The sequence below is a fragment of the Halyomorpha halys genome, unplaced genomic scaffold (assembly GCF_000696795.3).
Source record: "Halyomorpha halys isolate HHAL.00 unplaced genomic scaffold, Hhal_1.1 Scaffold257.1, whole genome shotgun sequence".
NCBI classification, from domain to species: Eukaryota; Metazoa; Arthropoda; class Insecta; order Hemiptera; family Pentatomidae; genus Halyomorpha; species Halyomorpha halys.
In genome coordinates, this window is record NW_027104967.1 from 1,734,936 (window position 1) to 1,754,598 (window position 19,663).

The window sequence follows — 19,663 nt, forward strand, 5'->3', positions numbered from 1 at the left end:
ATATAATTTTCTTAATATAACATTCTATTCAGTTAGAGTGGAACTATCATCAATATACACTTCTAACATCCGGACAATTTTAATATCCATAGTGCTATACCATTGGACAGCCAACATACCCACTAGTCTACCTTTGATATGATAAAAGTTGCCCAAGCATTAGAGGAAACCTAGGATTGATAGGACAAGTTTTAAGCTTGACACAAAATTAAGTATAAAACATTTTAATGGAGAAGGAGTACCAGCAGATGCCAAGCTGGTTAGTGAATGGTAAAAAAAATGTATATTGGCTATTTTCACTGCAATGAGACTGATTTATTTTTCAGAGCACTGACAAATAAGTTAATATAATTTACAGTTTACTTGGAGTTTAAAATTTAAACGTAATTACTAATTTGGTATTTTTTGTTTTGCTTTCTCTTCCCTCACCACTCCAGGCTAGATTTGAGATTATTTACAGAGTATTGATAATAGCTTAACTGGTTTAAATTAAGAGTTTAAAAATAGATTGAGTTAAAAAGAATAATCACAGAAGTTTTAAAACAATGTATTTCATATAAATATATCACCATTTAAATTTATATTAATTATATTCTATTTTAAAATCAATTTGAGTTTTATAAAAGATAAATTATGACATTTATATAAAATACAAAAATTTGTATAAAAGTTTTTTTATATAATAAAATCTATTCAAATATGATACAATAAATATACAATTTAAAATAATATCTGACTATTTACTGGAGACTGTTCTGTTGTTTTTTATCTTTTGGATTTTCTAATTTTACTCGACAGTTGGGGAACATCTGAAAAAAAAAAAAATTAAACATCAGTTATACATATACTAATAAACATTAAGTAATAGTAATGTTAAAATATTAATAAAAATTAAGTGGTGGGGTACACGTGAATGAAAGTCCTGGCATATGCAAGTAACCAAGATGACATTGAAAGACTCGCAAAGACTCTATTAAGAAATTGGCTTGCAAGCAAATGAAGATAAAACAAAATATATTATTGTAATCTCAAAATTCACATTAACGACAGGGTCTGCGTTGGCAGCAAATCGTTTCCGAAAGTTGACTGTTTCAAATACCTTGGCTCCACAATAACATCAATAAATGATCAACGGAGTGAGATAGACCAGCATATAACAAGTGTGAACAGAACTTTCTTTTCTCTGTTAAGAATACTGAAATTCTGAAAAATCTCTAAAAATTTGAATCTAAGGGTGTACAATGCCATGATAAAGCCAGCTCTCATTTACATCTGCGAGACCTGGGCATTAACAGGTATCTTAGAAAGCAGAATCGAGAAATCTAAACAGAAAGTCCTCCATACAATTACAAAAGCAATCTGAGGGTGAGAGCCTAAACACATGGAGGATAAGAACTAATAGTGAACTTTCAATATAAAATAATTAGTTGTAATGTTACAACTAAATTCCAAAGGGTTTATTTGTTAAAACTTTATTATATTGATTTTCACCCTTTTTTCACTTCTCTATTCATTTTTTACACCTGAACAATATTTTGGGCACTTTTGCCCATTATCCAGTCCTTATTATTAATTTGTGGAGATTTATCATTTAAGATTAATAATCATTTTTATACATTCCCAACAGAAGATAAGTCTTAATTTTTTTACTAACCAGCTTCTTTTTTTATCTTTCATTTTTTGCTGTTTTAAAATAATATTTCCTTTTTAAATGCACTATTTTATGTCCACTCACTTGTCCAAAACACATATAATGATAGAGAAGTGAAAATTAATTTCCTGAAAATAAATACAATAAAGTTATAACAATGAACTTCTTGCAGAGACTGGTCAATCAATATCAAAATCTCATGATATGAAGGCAAAGGAGGTTCAGATGGGCGGCACATGTGACTCGAAGCAATCCTCAACAATGAATGTCAGTATAGTAGGCAAAAGACCATGTGAGAGGCAAAAACCAGATGAATAGACAGGATCAACAAAGATGCAAATGAGCTGCATGCAGAAAATTAGAAAGCAATAGCCCAAGACAGGCAGGTGTGGCAGCCAAAGATCTACAAGGTCTGTAGTGCCAACCGAAAAAAACACAAACATTAATAACAAAAAGCTATAAAATTTAATGAAAGAATTTTTTTAAAAAGTATTGTCAATAAAAGACAACAGATTATAGAAAATACATAGCACAGTGAAGGGGAGTTAAATGGATTTGAAATATTTAAGGGGTCAAAATGGCATTAAATTTGCAAACAGATCTCGGAATTTTGAATGAGGAATAGAATTAGTGAGCCAAAGGATTAATTTTTCATCCAAGTTACATATGAATATCATTTATATAATTTTTAAAATACAAAAAAACAGGATAGTTAAAAAATGAATGTCATTCAATTTGTATATCTTTCATTAATTTTGACATAGCCAGACAATTTTATACAATATTTTAATATAATTTTGTAGTTCTGTTACAGATACTAATAAAAAGTATTTTTTATGCATTTGTTGCAATATTATTTTGATGCATCAATACTTGAAAATGAATTTATTCCAGTACTGACTTGAATATTTTTATTCCATTTCTCAATTTTAAGATATTTCGTTTTAGTCATATATTTAAGGATGAAGAAAATTAACAACCTGTAATAAATATTCGCCGAGGAGAGTCGAAATCTGCCTCCCTAAGTGGGTTTCAGGGCCAGGAGTAAATTCAGCCAACTTAAGTAATTCCTCTGCAGTAGGTCGGTCTTTAGGATCCTTAGTTAATGCCCATCTGAAAACAATGAACAGTATACATACCATTACATATAGGTATTTGTTACAAAAATTCAAGAATGAAAAATCTTTTTTCAATGCAATAGCGAAATTGTGTTTTTGAGAATACATTTACTATAAAAATAACTCAATTGAAAATGAAATTTCAAAGTTTTAGATGGTGTCTCCAAGGATAATCCAACATTCATCAGATGAGTTTGCGACAAATGTATAAATAAATTCCTCCAAATTACAGATACCATTGCGGGTAAAATGATATAAAAAGAGTTCTTTCTTAACCACAGCTGAGTTTCTAAAAGTTATTATTAGTCAATGCATAATCAAATAATAAAGTTTGTGAGCATCTTCTATAGGGTGTTTTTTTAAGCCCGATAGAACTTGAAATTGTAAAAAATAACACAAAAAATTAAATTGTAATCAAAATTTTTTTTTTATTCGAAAGATCAATACGTGACATTAACATTTGAAAATGATTTCGGGCATATGGGCACCACGGCTGTTCTTGACGAAGCGCATTCTGGACGTCCAATTTTGGGCCACTTTTTCGAGCACTGCTGGCCGTATGTCACGAATAACACGAACAATGCTGGCCTCCAAGGCGTCAATTGTTGCTGGTTTATCAGCATAAACCAGTGACTTCACGTAGCCCCACAGGAAATAATCGAGAGGTGTCAAATCGCACGACCATATGCGGCAATTTTGCTTATTAACAAACCCGTTAAGCCAAAAATGCGCCTCATCGCTGAACACAATTTTACAGAATGCGCTTCGTCAAGAACAGCCGTGGTGCCCATATGCCCGAAATCATTTTCAAATGTTAATGTCACGTATTGATCTTTCGAATAAAAAAAAAATTTTGATTACAATTTAATTTTTTGTGTTATTTTTTACAATTTCAAGTTCTATCGGGCTTAAAAAAACACCCTATATTATATTCTTTTGAGATTTCAGAATTGTCCCTTGAAATACCTTTAACAATCAAACTACCATATTATTATACAACTGATGTATTAGTTGACATAACAGTATTTTTTGTATCTACTCAATACTTTATAACTCACTACTCTAGTACACTCCATGTACAAAAACAACACTTCTATGTGATGAAGATTTAATTTTTAAAATGGTTATATGTTTCTTTACAAATAGTCAAGGCACTAACGTTTAAGTGGTTTCATGTTCTACCAATGATATGAATATAACCTTCAGGAAATTAAAACCTTTCCTTATGCTGATTAAAATTTGTTGACTTGTATAATAGAACTAATCTACTCACTGTCATGACTTTGCACTTGTAGTTATTTGCTAATACTATTAGCTTCATAATGAAATAGGGCCCAGGTAGTAACAATTCTAATGTATTATTGATATGGTAATTACAATATTTCATAATCAACAATATACCAGTATATTCATAAATTGTGACACAGTATGACAAGAAATTTAGTTTTTTTGACAAAATACCTGACAGAGAGAAGAAGATGAGGAGGGGCAGTAGAGCCAGGAGGGAAGCTCACGGTAGATTCTGGATCAGCTATAGCTTGCAATTTAGTCCAGGTGTTGGTCAAGTGTGAAAAAGGTGTGCGTCCATAGAGCAAATTGTACAGTATACAGCCTAAAGACCATATGTCTGATTTGTAGTTAATCTAAAACATACAAAATAAAATAATTAGAAATAAATATTCTATGAGAACTTACGCAACACTTTCATGTCCAGCACAGTGACACCAGGATAGATGGATAATAAATTTTAAACACAACATTAGACACCATTACCTTAAAATCACACAAAGTTGAACAACTATTGCACAAAAAAATAAATAAATAAAAGCAACAAACAATATTTAACATAAACAACAAATTGACTTGCTCAGAAACAATACAGGGACTAATGATAAAATTTGAATGTGGTATCTTTCAATTTATTAAAAAAAAAAAAAAAACTTTAAAAAACTGACTCTGCTATTTTTGAGAACCTTATTCGAACAACTCCCCCTTCCCCTGCCTCCCTCCCCAATCATCTATCTTCAATAATATACAGTCAACTAATGATCTACAGTTCTTATTTTTCTGTATTTACTAATGGGGCGTCCTATCCTGAGGACGATTTTAACCACCCTCTTCCTCTTCGTTTTAGAATTTTTTTTTAAACAAGTTAAAGCCTGATTTTTTTAAACCTAATCTTACTGCACATATACAATATAAGCATAACAAGCATCAATTTAAACAAATATTAACCTTCTACATTCCTTTTTCATATTCTTTACAGCAATTTTAAGCATGTAGAGGATTAATAAAAAAATAATAAAATCTACAGTTCTATGAGGACAACTCTCATTAAAGGAAAAAAATTGAGCTGTCATGGCTGCTCCATTTTTCAAAAGTTTCTTGTTATCTTCTTCTTCCTTATTTATAGTATACATGAATAACTATTGTTTGGAACTATTGGCATCCATGTGAAATTTATTCTGTACATCAGAAATGTGTTTTATTAAATATTCTAATAAGGTAATATACAATACATTTAAAGAAAAAAGGGGAAATTTAGTGGGAAACCCAGTAGCTTTACAAACATATAGAATTCATATATGGATCAAATGTTTCTTATTTTTTTTTCTTCTTCACAATCTGATATAGTTGAAGTTTATTATAACAGGATTGATTCAATTGAAAACATGTCTTTAAACATTCATATTTTATTATACAAATACTCAATAACTAGCATGGTTACATACTATCAGCCAGGAAGATTTTCTATGGCTTATCAATAACTAACTAAACTGTTTTTATATAGTAATTATAATTGAAATCTGTTATTAAAAATTTCCTAATGTTTAAAGCACATTTAATATAAAACAAAAAACTTATTTCAACATTTTTCATTTAAAATATCGATTACATTGTTATCTGTCAATATATGTTCAACTACATATTTTTTTCTAGATAACTTTAAAATGAACACTTGCTCACTCACTAAATGAAGCATATTTTCACACTCATAATTATTACACATAGCACATGTATATATTATGCCCTTTAATCAACGTTTACAGTTTAAATTAACAAGTTCACTTCTAGCCTCTAGCCTTAAACACTATCTGAGCCAATTCAAAAAGGTTTTCATCATTAATGTACCTAGTATTATATCCAAGTTTTTTATACAACAAAGGATTCATACTACCAATCATAGCTATCATTAAATAGCTTTTTAAACTTTATTTGGCCTTATTACAGTATGCATTTGACTTTCCCACAGATTCAAAATCCTTATGGAATGAATAGCCTAAACTATCTGATAATTTTGACGATTCTTTAAATGAGCTGTTTTTCTTGCTTTTTATACTCTATAGTGCTTTTTCTTATAATACCATGCAATACTAATCCAAGTTTATGGTAACTGAAATAAGATATAGCTATTACTTTTACTCCTTCAATCAAAATAGTAAACATGCAAGAGAGAAATATACTTTATTACTAAATAATACCATAACTTATCATGTATTTGTATCATTCAACTAAAAAGCAGTAGGAAAAAGAAAAACAATAAAGATTACCTTATAACCTCTTGTTTCTCCTGAGTTTCGAATAGCTTCAGGACTCATGTAATTAAAAGTTCCAGTGGTAACATCTTTTAGTACGCTAGTCATGTCTCCTTGCAAAGAAGATGCAATACCGAAATCAATCAGTTTCAACCTACCAGATACTAGGAGAAAATTGGCTGGTTTTAAATCAGAGTGTATTATACCTGTAAAATAATGTATAGATTAGTGTAAATGTTATAAAAGTTTTTTACTTTACATGGAAACTTATTAAGGTGTATTTAAAAAAAAAAAAAAAAAATGAAAATGCCATTTAAACACAGCTGCATTATGTAACAATAAAAATAAAATTCATATTTATATTTTTGTCATAACAATAAAAATAAAATTCATATTTATATTTTTTTCATTTAATTGAGACAATTTAAAATATTAAATCAAATGAGTCAAGTACACAAATGTGTTAATATTGTAATCCTAAATTTATTAAGAAATATAGAAGGCATATGTTCATATACCCATGTATGTTTCCCCCGCCATATTGTAATGAAAAGAGTTTATGAGTAATAAAAACCTTGTCTCTCGAATCTAGTGTTATTTACTAACCAACAAAATGTATACTGACCTGTTTTTTATTATTTAAAGGTTTATGATTGTTTTTACTTTCACTTACCTATATATGAAATATATAGTAAGGGAAAGTATTTGTGATTGCTTTAGGGCCCCCCTGAGACCAAATAACCAAATTTCAGAAAACAGAGTGTTTATGTGTACGTGTGCATGTGTTTGAGAAAAACCTAGCTCAAAAACGTAAAGCTGTGTGTAAATAAATTTATGTATTATTAATAATAACAAAAATGGTCTCAGCCTTCTTAATTAAATCATATTACATGTCCAACACTTTGGCTGATCTGCCCATCATCAATGACAATCTAATAAAATATTAGCTTTAATTATAACTTATTATCAACAGTATTGAAACAATTATAATTTGCATACTTAGGCATAATAGCTTACAAAGTTTAATAAATAAATGTAAGGCTGTGAAACTAAAATTAAGGCATGCAAAATTATAATTAATAATGTTTTTGTTACTGGTAATAATAAGTTATAATTAAAGCTGCTACTTTATTAGATTGATGATGGCCGGGTCGAGCAAATTATTGGACAAGTAATATGATTTAATATATAAGGTTGAGACTATTTGGATATCTATTGTTATAATTAATAAAACTACCAGTCTGAAACTAGATAATAAATATATATAAATGACATTATGTATTCAAGTTAAGTACATGCCTGGGATATGACAGGAAATTTTCACGTTTAAATCAACTTACCAGAAGTGCTATTTTACAAAATCAATTTTACACATTTTCTCAAAATTGGCTCAAACAATTTTAATTAAACTAGTCAATATACATTACCAATTATTGCTGAAGTCAACAACAAAAATAAAAATAAAAAAATTACTGATTAATTAAGAGAAAAAAGTGTAATACCTTTATCATGGATATCTTTAACTGCATTTAACATTTCAGTCCAATAGTAGGTTATCATAGACATGGATAACTTCTTTGTTTTGGCAATGTCTTTCATAAGTCGTGAAAAATCGGTATCACCCTTCTCCATTAAAACATAAAGTATTTTACTTTCAGGAATATATTCACTAGAAAAAAAAAACATGGTTATAAATCAATATATTCCATAATAGTGAAATAATAACAAAAGAAGCTAATATTAACTCTTATAAGCATACCCAGCCTCTATAAAGTTGGATCCCTTAATTAGAAGACAAACCTGATAGATGAGCATGAATTGACCAAAGCACATCTTTGCACAACTGTTGGTCCAGAAACAATACTTCCTAACCAAATACTGAACCTAAAACCCTTCATGGGTTGTGTTTTTTTGCTATTATATTTTTTGAGGTTATGATTAAATAATGGTGAGTAAAGTGATTAGAGATCAGTGTATTATACTCTAATTATAGAGTATTTCCTAACGTAAAATTATCTTTTATCTTAGTTACATTTCTTTAACCTACTTACTTTTAAATATTAAATAACAACAATAGATTTTCATAAGTTCTATAATTATGATACTGAGGTTTTTAAAAGGGTAGGTGCACTAGAAGTAGTCATGTTCCAGTAGTAGGCTTTGAAATATAAAAAAAAAAAGTTTAAGACAATTAAATAGTTTACATTTTCTGTCATTTTAAAAGAACCTATAAAATGACAGAATTTTTTTTTTTAATATATTTTTTTTGAGATCTTTTGATAATTTCAAATGCCAATTTCAATATTTCAATAATGACTACTGGAACATCCCTACTTCTGGTTCCCTAAATGTTTTTGTTAAATAGTAAATGTTAATTTTTTTTTTATAATAACTTTATATGAGTTCAAGAGGAGTAATGGTTTTAGTCAACTTTCAAGAAAAATAAAATTACAGAGGCATCTTCTGAATAATAATAAATTCTATTGAATGGTGATATTGTTTGCCATTAGTTATATTTTTGTTTCACTAATTTTTATTTTCAAATTTTGATCAAGAGAATTTTTTTTTTTTTTTTTTTTTTTAAGGCAGAACTGACTGGTTAATTTCTGCAGGAAAGAATGTTTTATGTAAAAAAATTTGTAAAAGTTTCTAAAACATTTTTGATACACCTCAAATCGTAAACTTTTATTATGGTATTAAAACTAAAACATAACAATTCAATTTTCTCCATTTAAATTTTTGTGATTTCATTCCTCTTTTGGACTTTTATAATGATTCTAATTGTTATTTTACTAAAAATAGTATTAAATTTTCATTGAATCTGGTAAGCTTTGTAAAAAAAAAAAAAAAAAATTGGGACCACTGGTTTTTACAAATTTTACTTTGGTTTCTGATTTCTTGATCACTAAAGATCCGTTCTTTAAAACCTGGTTTTTCATTACTTCTCTCAACCAACCAATAGATACCTCTTAAGTTTCTTTTAATATAGAAAATAGTTAAGGAGAAAGAGATATCATAAGAAATAGGAAATATAGAGGACAGAATTTTTTTTTTAATTAATTTTTGGAATCTGCAGTCCCCAAAACAGATTAAAATAGAAAGATTTTGAACTTTGTCGAATACTATCAGATCCAAAATATTTTCTGAAAAGGGATAAAAAGATAAGAATTTTCATTGAATCAAATTATAGATAGAAAAAAAAACAGATACAAAAACATTAAAGAATTTAAGATGAAATACTCAAGTTAAAGACATTATTCATATCATAATTACAACATAAACAGAACAAATATTTATTTTATATAAACATATGTATGAAAAATATTCAAAAAACTTACTTATCAAACATTTTTATGACACTAGGACATCCTTGTAATTTTGATAATACTTCAATTTCATTTAGATAACCTTTGGCAACTGCATCATCAAATGATGACAGGTTAACAACTTTCAATGCCATTAATTTTGAACTATTGGGATCTAAAACCTGGAAATAAAAAATCATAATTAATTGCTAAATGATTTAAAACTCTGCTTTGGTCTTATATATTCATTTTACTGGAATAGTAACTGAGCTGTACCCTTATATAGAAAACGTTAGTTTTTATAAGATATTGACAAATACCAACCAACTAGCCAATAATCCTGTGTTAAATACTAGCAATCAGAATAACTTAATGAGGATGAGGATAATATTACATAAAAGGAAGTGTTTCACTTGTATTATGACAGGGATGAGAAAAAGTTTTAATTTCCAGTAAGTACATGGGTTTATCAAGCAGAGTAAGGTTTTCACATTAATATTATAATAATAATAGTTACAAATACAGTGTAAATAATTTGAAATTGGGGTTTATAAAATCTTAAATAAATATAAACAACAGATTCACAAAAACCAAATGTGTTTGCCACATTCCTTGTATCATTAATAAAGTAAAAAAAAATTTTTAAATACATCCGTAAAAATAAAAAATAAAGTAGGGTATATAACATAAAGGTATAAATAATGATCTTTATGTTATCAAACATAAAGTAAGTGTTCAAAGTAACTTCAACAAGAGTTAGAAGTCAAATTTAGCTGATATAAAACCTATCACAGAATAAGTCTACATAGCAAGATAAATCTGACTAAAAACAATATAAAATGAAAGGAAAAAAAACAATGAAAGGAATTTAAATACACTTTTTTAGGTAATATATCCTAAAAGGATTGGAAACATTGAATACTATTTAATGTCAGACAGTTTTAATTCAATTTATAGTTAAATAAAAATATAAAAAACACTAACCACAAAATGTAATAAACATTTCAATTTCAAATAACATCATCAGTATTCAAATAATCTCATTATTTTATGAGGTAGTATGTTACAAAAAAATGTATTTATGTAGATAGTGTTGTTTGACATTTAGGAAATAAATTAAATATGTATGGAATCTAATGAACTCAAGAAAATCTATTCATGACTTAGGCATTAATAACAAATGTGTGCAATCTATTTCGTCTACCTGCCAATACTCACCGGTGGCAGAGAAAGCTGGTCCATGTTGGACAGGTATACTAGCTGTATAACAGTTAGGAAAACTAGGATGGTTATCATGAGAAATAGTTGATCATGGATGACTTATTAAAGGAGAAGAAGGTTGGGGGTGCATTCAAAATATAACACAAATAAGTTGAAATAACTTATTTAATTGTGCCAACGTTTTGGCCAGAATTTCTAGCCTTCATCAGGGCTAAGAACAAAGAACAAGATAACAACCAATGAATACAAAAAAGAAAATATAAACAGAATGACAAAGTAAATAATTGTACAGAATGAAATTAATAAAATAAAAGTGATGAAAGAAATGGAAAATAAAATGTATATATAGGTAATTAAATAAGTAAGTAAAAATCACATAATTAAGGAAATGAAATAAAAATTTGAAGTATACATAATGCAAAGAAATATGAATATTTTAGTTTATTAATAATTAAAAATTAAAATTATAGAAAGAAAAAATATGTAACTAATGAAATATGTAACCATAATATTAGATAAGAAGCAAAATATAAAGTTAAGTTTAACAAAAGAAGTAAATAAAAAAAAAAAAAGAAAGAAAACATAACAATAATAATATATGGTGAACATACCTAATAATGTGGGTAAGGACAATTAAAAAAAGAATAGAAAAGGAGGGAGGGGAAGGGAAAATTAAGATAGGAAAAAAATAAAATAAAACATAAAACGCACCTGTTAGCTTGAAATCTTACTGCCAAGTGAGTTTGGCGTCGCGAACGGCCAGACTCAGAAAATTACAAAATACGTTACGGAGATGACAAAATGTTTTGTTTAGAGGAAACGTTACAAGTAGGTGAAAAATAAAAACTAGAAAATATTTAAAATAATTAGAAGAGGAAAGCGTGATGATTGGATGACGAAGTGTCATAAGTATTTAAAAACAGTTAAAAGGAGGAAACGTATAAGAGGGTGACAACAAATATGTTAGAAAAAGTGAAATAATACATTACAAAGTCGGCGGGAAAAAAATAAATAAATACAAAAAAAAAATTACTTTTTTAATAAATTAACTAGGAAGGATTGATTACAATAGAAATGAGAGTATAAAGAGTGTAACTGGAAGTTTCTGAAGTAAAAACCACTCTGGAAAGCCAACAAATTAAGTGCTTTGGGCATGATTGCTGCATGAACGAGGACTTGGATCCTATAAAAGAGGACATCATAGAGTTACATAACATGTATATACACAGAGGATTGGAGGTAGAAGAGGTTAATCCCTCAACCAAATAAAGCTGTCAAGTAGAGACTGAGAGGAGTTGTGCGGGATACAAGCTCCCTGATGGTAGTTATGATGTAAGAGGAAGATTAAGAAGTGTGTAACAACCATTCCTATATATTTAGTATTGTCATTCCCAATGGTTGGCTATGCTAATAAAATCTTATTAATTGGCACACCAGGTAAGATGCAGATCATCCAGGGGCATTATGGATGTGAATTGGGTTTTAAATTCAGATTTGGATGATTGGTATGTGTAAAGTTATTTACTAATAATGAAATTGAACAAAAAACAGAAGAAACAAATATTTGTCCTCCTCACCAACTTGCATCAAGAAGGTTAAAAATAAAAAATTTAATTTGACAGAATAATCATTGGAAGAAACAAGAATTGAGGAAGTTTGTAGTACTTTTAGGAAATTAAGGAAGTTTTAAGTACTTCTTAGTAAAATTATTTAGGTACCAAGTAAAAAATTGGCTTCAGACACTAAAACATTGATTATCCTTGATTTAATCAAATAAATTACTCCAAGAAATAAATTAAATAATAATAATAAGCAACAAACATAATTACCAGGTAAACTTCACTGGAACCCCCTCTTCCAAGCATACTAAGCACCGTATATGGCTTATCGTTGACAGTAATATTGGCTTGTGGCGACCTCATTATCTGCCTTTGGCACCCAAATAAAGGGTTATCGACAAAACAGTCTTGTTTACTTTTTGTATCTGGTATCTTATTATTGACTACTTCGACCGTCGTTTTTTTTTCAGTCAGTTTTGGTGGACTAGGCTGCTTCAAGATGACAGTTTCATTGGATTCCATTTTTTCATTTTTAGCTACTTCTACAGGATGCATGACAACAGTACTTTCATTTTCATTCAATAAGACACTTTTAGATGACAAGTTTCTAGTATTACCAGCTGTTAAGGAGTGTTTCAAACGTGGTGTACTTAAATCTGGTTCATCGATATCAATTTTATGAGGTTCCTTAGAATGATTGTTTAATTTACATGTATCATCTACATTATCATGGATGGGAAGATCCATTGGCTCTTCAATATTCACGGATCTCATAGTTACATCTTCAACTGTGGAAGATCCTTCTACAACAGCATTAGTAACGTTTTGGTCACTAGATTTTGAATCTTCTGAATGATTTTCAGTCTTGTTATCAAATGATTTGCAAAGTAACAAAGAATCTGTATTGGATTTATTTACTGATAAAGGTTGATCCAAAATACTAATCATTGGTTTGAATTCCGATCCATTAGTAGGCAACAAACCATTTTTCGTATCGATATTCTTCTTGACAACTGTTGAAGGTGTTTCTAAAATAGGAGACTGAATTGCAAATGATGTTTGTGGCAATGTCCAACCAAGACCTTCGAATATTTGTCTTTTTACTAATTTTTCAACAGAAGGTGGGGGTGGTTTGTTCAACTCAGGCATAGTAATTTTTTTTAAATTATCAGTGATAGGTAGAGGAGTTGAATTAACTCCTTCTCCTGAAGCTAAACTCCCAATTTTTTCATTATTGTTACTAATAGATAATTTTTTCCCTGAATTAATATTGCAATCAGTTCTTAAACTATCTTCTAACCTTAATAAACCATCTTGACAACTACCTTCAGATCTTTCAAATTCAACATCCTTTTCTGGTACATTACATAACTGCTTAGCATTTCTAGGAGTATGGATTTTACTTTTAAAAGGAGTCAATAAATCATGTTTTATTTGGGATCTGTAAGGTGTATTTAAAGGATCGTAATGTCCTAATGCAGGCGTTTTTACTAAAAGTTTTCGAAGGCTGTCATTATCATCAGTATTTACTGAAAGAGAATCTAAAGGAGAAGCAACCATATCAAAGAGACCATATCCTTTTCCAGGAGTTCTCAAATAGTCGTGATGATGACTTTGATTTCTCTCAAAATTATAATCATGTGCAGTCATGAAGCTTGAATTATTACACGCTTCAGATTGAGACGAGTCACTAAATACAGTACCACTATTGGATGTCGAATTATAAAATCGTGTACTTTCTTCGGAAGAAAAGTTGTGAGCATTCCTTTGTCCTTTTTCATCTTCAAAACTTTTGTTAAGAATTGTTTTCACATCCGACTGCAGTGGACGTTGGTGTATTGGACCAGATATACTTGATAATCTATCAGCACCCAAAATTTTGTTGTCATTAATAATATTATTGACTTCTTGTAAAGGATAAGAACCAGAATTTCTGTAAGTATTCAAACTCCCAACATTTAAATCACAGGCTCTATTCACAATATTTCCATCATAATTTCTCGTAAGTCCATTATCTATTTTCTTGTAATTTGGTGTCAGAAAAGAATTCACTGGATGTGTTAAAGATGATGTCTTACTACCAAAATTTTTAAAGTCGTCTTGGTCACTTTTATTTTCTAAAGACACTCCACTTGCAATACTTCTCTTCAATTCAGTAGAAGGGTTAATTGTTCTTCTTTTCCCCAAGCGACTGAAACGAAAATAGCATAATAATCAGAATTTTAAAATAAAATCTAAGAATAAATGTTTAATGCACTGATTATGAAGGATGATAAGTAAAATATTAGACTTTGATCATATCACAGATCTTTATTATAGCTAATATAGTTCTAAAGACAACAGTACACAAATGAAGATATAGATATATAGTAATTGATCCGTATTTTCTGAAATAGATATTCAATACTTATTAATTTAACTAAGTGAAATACAATTTAGATATGTACTAAGTTCTAGAACATATAAAAATATTGTAGTTTTTCACTCAAAAAAGAATTCTACAGACAGGTGAAAAATAAAATAGGTTCTCCAGGAAGTTATTGGATTGCTCCTTTATGCAGAATACTCACAATATTTAAGAATTCTCAACTTACAAAAACACAATTTATTGGAATTCTAACATCTAACTGCGAATAAATATTCTAATCTAATAAATATTTAATGCTTCATCAGAAAACCCACCAATTAACATAACTTTGTAACATAACGGTTTGATCAAGAATACATGACTAATAAAACTACTAAGAAGTTACATAACAATAATATACATATCTACCTTCGTGGTATGTTAGCAGAATTAAATCTTTCATAACCAGCGGGATATGACCAATTTTCAGTTCCATCGTCTTCTTCTTTAGTGTTAGCTACGTAATTTCGGAACATTTCTGTATTATTTACTTACAAAGAGACTATTTCACATAATTAACTACACCAAGAACTAAAACTTTTCACTTATTTGAAACTATTTTAAAGTACAACAAGAAAATTAACCAACAACAAACACTAACCGATTCATAAACACAAACCTTTTAACCTGGACACAGTTTGAAATAGCTACCAACTTGTCCAGAATGACGAAAAAATGTACCTTATTGTCGATAAAGATATTAAGATAGAAATATTTTTAAAAAACTTGGGGTATTTTAGTTTATATTTAAAAAAAATTAAATAGTCTAAATTTGATTTGTAATAGTTTATAATGTATGTATCATTAATAAATATTAATGATGCGAAAGTAAAGATGTAATATTGGAGATATATTCCTAATTATTTACAGTTTTTCTTGTAGAAAGGTAATATCTAAGGAATAATATGCCCATTTATGGAATTTATAATAATTAATACTTTAATCATACTAGGTTGGGATTTTTTTGATTGCCCTCTGAGTATTCTTTTAACATCACTGCATTTGGCCGTTAAATGAAATCTGACTGGAGCTGAGAGTAGTGTGAACTTTCACGGGTGTGATTAGTGGATTTAACGTAGTTAGTGGTTTAATATTAAAGTCACTTTTCACGTAGATTTTTGATAACTTTTGAACCTAATTATAGTAATGAAATTGTGTTAACATATTTTTTAGGAATTTAGATTAAGGTCTGCTTATCTCTAGGCTTATCATAGATAACCATTATGTAATTTTAACTATAATCTGATTTCTCCAAACATTTTCTTTTTTTTTTTTCAGTAATTTTATCCTTAAAGTATTTCTAACTTGTATTAAATATGCACATGTCATTTTGGTTCGGGTATCAAATAACTGATTTTCTTTTCAACAAACTGAATATTACTTCAGTAACAGGTAATTATTGTTTATATTCTTTGTAACTAGTAATTACTTGGCTTATCAAAAGTTTTTTTTCAGGGTTTCTCTTTGCTTGTTTATGCACAGTTGCTATTGTTGTTGTATATGAAAGTCTGAAAGTATGTTCTGCAACAATGAAGCTAAATTCTGCTATCTTAAAGGTTCCAAATCGCCAACGATGCTTATCAGATGACACTGTCTTAATCAATAGTACCCCTCGATTTCATGCTCGAAGGTTCGGAAATGATTTAATTGATAGTTATTAAGTTTTATATGAAAAATTATTTTAAGTTGCATTCTTATAGGAATTTATGGAGATTTTCTGAAGTTATCATCTATGCTCTTGAAATAACCTTGGGCTACATTATCATGTTATTGGTTATGACTTATAACTTTTATCTACTTCTTGTTCTGTTATTGTCAACTGGTGGATGTTATGCCCTATTTGGTCAGCACTTACTGCATTTAAAATTAAAGACTTCTAAATTGAAGGCCCCTTGTGAACACTGCCTAAAACATGAAAGTAAATATCTTGATATTATTTGGTTTCCTAATTTATTAATTTTGACATGATAATAATTAGAATAATTGTTTTTGAAAGATTCTAGTCCTACATCTTCAACTGAAATAATTTCAGAGAGTGTAAATGACAATAGTGTCGGCTGTTGTTCCCACTCAGCTGCAGACGAATCTACCCACTCTTGAAAAAAGCTTCTCTAGTCAATATTCTTCAAATCTATGATGGTCCCCAACTGAATTCTTAAGTTGATTCTTGTTTCATTTGTAGCTTGTTCATTTTTTTTTTTTTTAATTTGAAATTATTGAAGATTTATATTACCTATTATTTATTATCATTATTAAGCAATAATTTACATCAAGTACTATATACTTATTAAATTACTATTATTGATTTACAGTTTTACTCTAAAGTTTATATGTTAGTAATTTTATGTAGTGAATGCTATTCAACTTAATCTTTTAAGATATTGTAAAAATTGTAACCGTCCAAATAATTTTGATAACTTAGTGGAAGGATGCTTAGATTCCCTATTATAATCAAGTCTTTTACAGGAAAGGAAAATATGTTTTCTAGATTTACATATTTATTTTGTGTAAACTTTTTTTAGAAATTTCTTGACTCAGTATTCTTCAACATCTAGTATTTGAAAGTTGTTGAAGGTGAGTTTTTTTTTTTTTTTGGACTGTCAGTAACAATTTGTAAATGGCTGTAAAGATGAGTTACCATTTTATAAAATACATTATTAATATAATATATTCAATTGTTGAAATAATTGAATGTTTAAAAATGTAGAAGGTTAATTAATACCAATAGGCATGTATGTTCCTTGTGTGAAAGTGATAGTATTAATAAGTATGTCACAATGATTTTAAATGGCCTTCAAAGGTCTCACAAATATATATATATATATACATTTTTATTTATTTAGATTGTGTAATTTGATTGGTCAATATTTTGCACTTTTTTCTTCTAGTTTGACCTACTTACATAATTAAAATGGAAAAAAAAAATATTTTCATTGATACAGGTAAAATCATTATGGAAATTACATTAAAACAATGTTTCTAATGTTTAAATAATTTATAAAAACAACTCGATTTTCGAAAATCTACTTCATATTACTGAACAATGTTAATTCATAACTGTTCAAAGAGTTCATTCGCTTTACATGAAGAAAAATGTAAGGGAAGTCTTTAATCTTCTGAAAGTATTATACATAAGTGGTTGAGTTTATTATTTTTTATCCAATTGTTATGTGTTTGTTGCTTTTGTTTAGTTATATTTTTATTTACAAAAGTGTTTAATGTACATTAATGTGTATATTTGTCTTCCTTGCTTTTATTACATTTATTGTATTCAATTTTATTAGATTTGTAATATAAAATTTTAAATATTTTATCTATTTTGGATGTTATGCTCAATAAGTAATCGGTCTTTCAGACCTTGTCTTTCATTAAAAAAATATATATGTACATAAAACTAATGAGCCTTAAAATTAACTCATGTCAATTTTGATTATGTATGCTAGATATTGTCCAACGTGTTAACTGTTGGTAGGTAGGTGCATCACAGATATATTGACTTTGTATTTAAATTATTGTTTATCTTGAGAAATTATTTTAATTATGTTAAAAAAATGACAATATAAAATATTGTTTAGGACAAGTATTTTTTTCTTCCACATTTCTGAGGGACTTTATGTTTTATTTCTATACACCAAGTAAACATATAAATACTGAAGTATTAAAGATGCCCTTATAATCCAATAACGATGGCATTCATTTTTTTCAACATTTTGTGTCAATACCTTGTTTACTGTCTATGTGTTATCAAAATCTTGTAGGTTTTTGATTGCCTCATGCATCTTGTAAGGATGGAAGGATTGGTGAATTTGGAGGTAATCAGCATATTAATGGTACAGTGAGTGAACAATAGAATCAGAAAGTTCAGTAATTTTGTTAAAGAAATGGGCAGGTCATAGTAATGAACAATGAATGTTTAGAACAAAGTTACAAGAAGAGAAATCACTTTAAAACTACATTTTTGTGGAGAGTATTTGGAGTTTAGAGTGGAAGATACTGTATTTAACTGGATCAAAAGCTCTTGAAAAATTGAAACAGAGTAGGATAATCATTTTCTTTTTGTCTGTGTTGGATTGAAAGTTAGTCATCATTTTAAACAAAGCAAATTTTGTGAAATATTGGGATAGAAAAGCAGACTACAGAGGAGTGAAATAAATGTCGAATGATGGAAACGCAGAGTTAGATTATTTTGACTGAGATTTTGATTCAAATCGTACTCCTTAGTTGTTCCCTCGAGGACAGTACAGGGTAGGACATCAAGAAAAACATTTTAAGCAAATTAAGTATTTAGCTTGGTCAACTGCCAGATATGTAATAATGTGATTAAAAAACGAGAAGGAAAGCAGAAAAGCCTGTATATCACGCACAACTGCTGAAATGAATGGTACTGAAAGTTGAATGAGTCAGAGAGCAGAGGGTATAGAGATCTTGAAGTCTTGAAGGATAATGAGAAAAGATTGGATTCACTTTGCGATATCAGTATGGAATTCGAGGTCTTCTCGGTGAAGTTGTGAAATCCAGATAGTTAAAATGTTTTGGCCACATAATTCGAATGGAATATTGTGGACTATGTCCCCTAAAGTAGATCAGGAGGACGGACGTATCACTGCTATTTGAATGCTGGCAGATATCAGTGTATCTAATGGTTCCTGAGATGTAGTTTTTCATAAACCAAAAGTTATGTCCAAACGACTATAATTAATCTTGTAAATTTATTTTGGCAAATATCATGAAAACTATTACTTCTACGATGATAAACGTTATAGTCGATTAAACTAGCTTTAATTTGAGTGCTAATAGACATCTTATCGTAAAATGGTTTTTGAGATATAGATTTCCCAAAATAAATTCACCGACTACTAATATTTC

General features: G+C 28.7%; 2 protein-coding genes across 4 annotated transcripts; one reads left to right on the forward strand and one right to left on the reverse strand.

Annotated features, from left to right (window-relative positions):
- Positions 1–61: 61 nt before the first annotated feature.
- Mps1 (Monopolar spindle 1) lies at positions 62–15,436 on the reverse strand. Its single transcript, XM_014419971.2, has 8 exons — positions 15,167–15,436; positions 12,661–14,581; positions 9,644–9,792; positions 7,808–7,974; positions 6,321–6,511; positions 4,231–4,412; positions 2,632–2,764; positions 62–809 (listed from the first exon to the last, which is right to left on the reverse strand). Exons 1-8 carry the CDS (start codon positions 15,271–15,273, stop codon positions 741–743), a joined length of 2,919 nt encoding a protein of 972 aa, XP_014275457.1. The 5' UTR covers positions 15,274–15,436; the 3' UTR covers positions 62–740.
- Positions 15,437–15,795: 359 nt separating this feature from the next.
- On the forward strand, positions 15,796–18,377 carry LOC106680384 (protein SLC31A2). 3 transcript variants are annotated; one of them, XM_014420073.3, is made up of 5 exons: positions 15,796–15,984; positions 16,076–16,189; positions 16,253–16,427; positions 16,498–16,715; positions 16,830–18,377. In XM_014420073.3, the coding sequence occupies exons 2-5, from the start codon at positions 16,114–16,116 to the stop codon at positions 16,895–16,897; spliced, it is 537 nt and encodes a 178-aa protein (XP_014275559.1). In that variant the 5' UTR covers positions 15,796–15,984; positions 16,076–16,113; the 3' UTR covers positions 16,898–18,377. The 3 variants fall into 3 exon arrangements, with proteins under 3 accessions (XP_014275559.1, XP_014275558.1, XP_014275557.1); XM_014420072.3 differs by having other exon boundaries at positions 15,797–15,875; positions 16,794–18,377; XM_014420071.3 differs by having other exon boundaries at positions 15,799–15,984; positions 16,794–18,377.
- Positions 18,378–19,663: the final 1,286 nt, after the last annotated feature.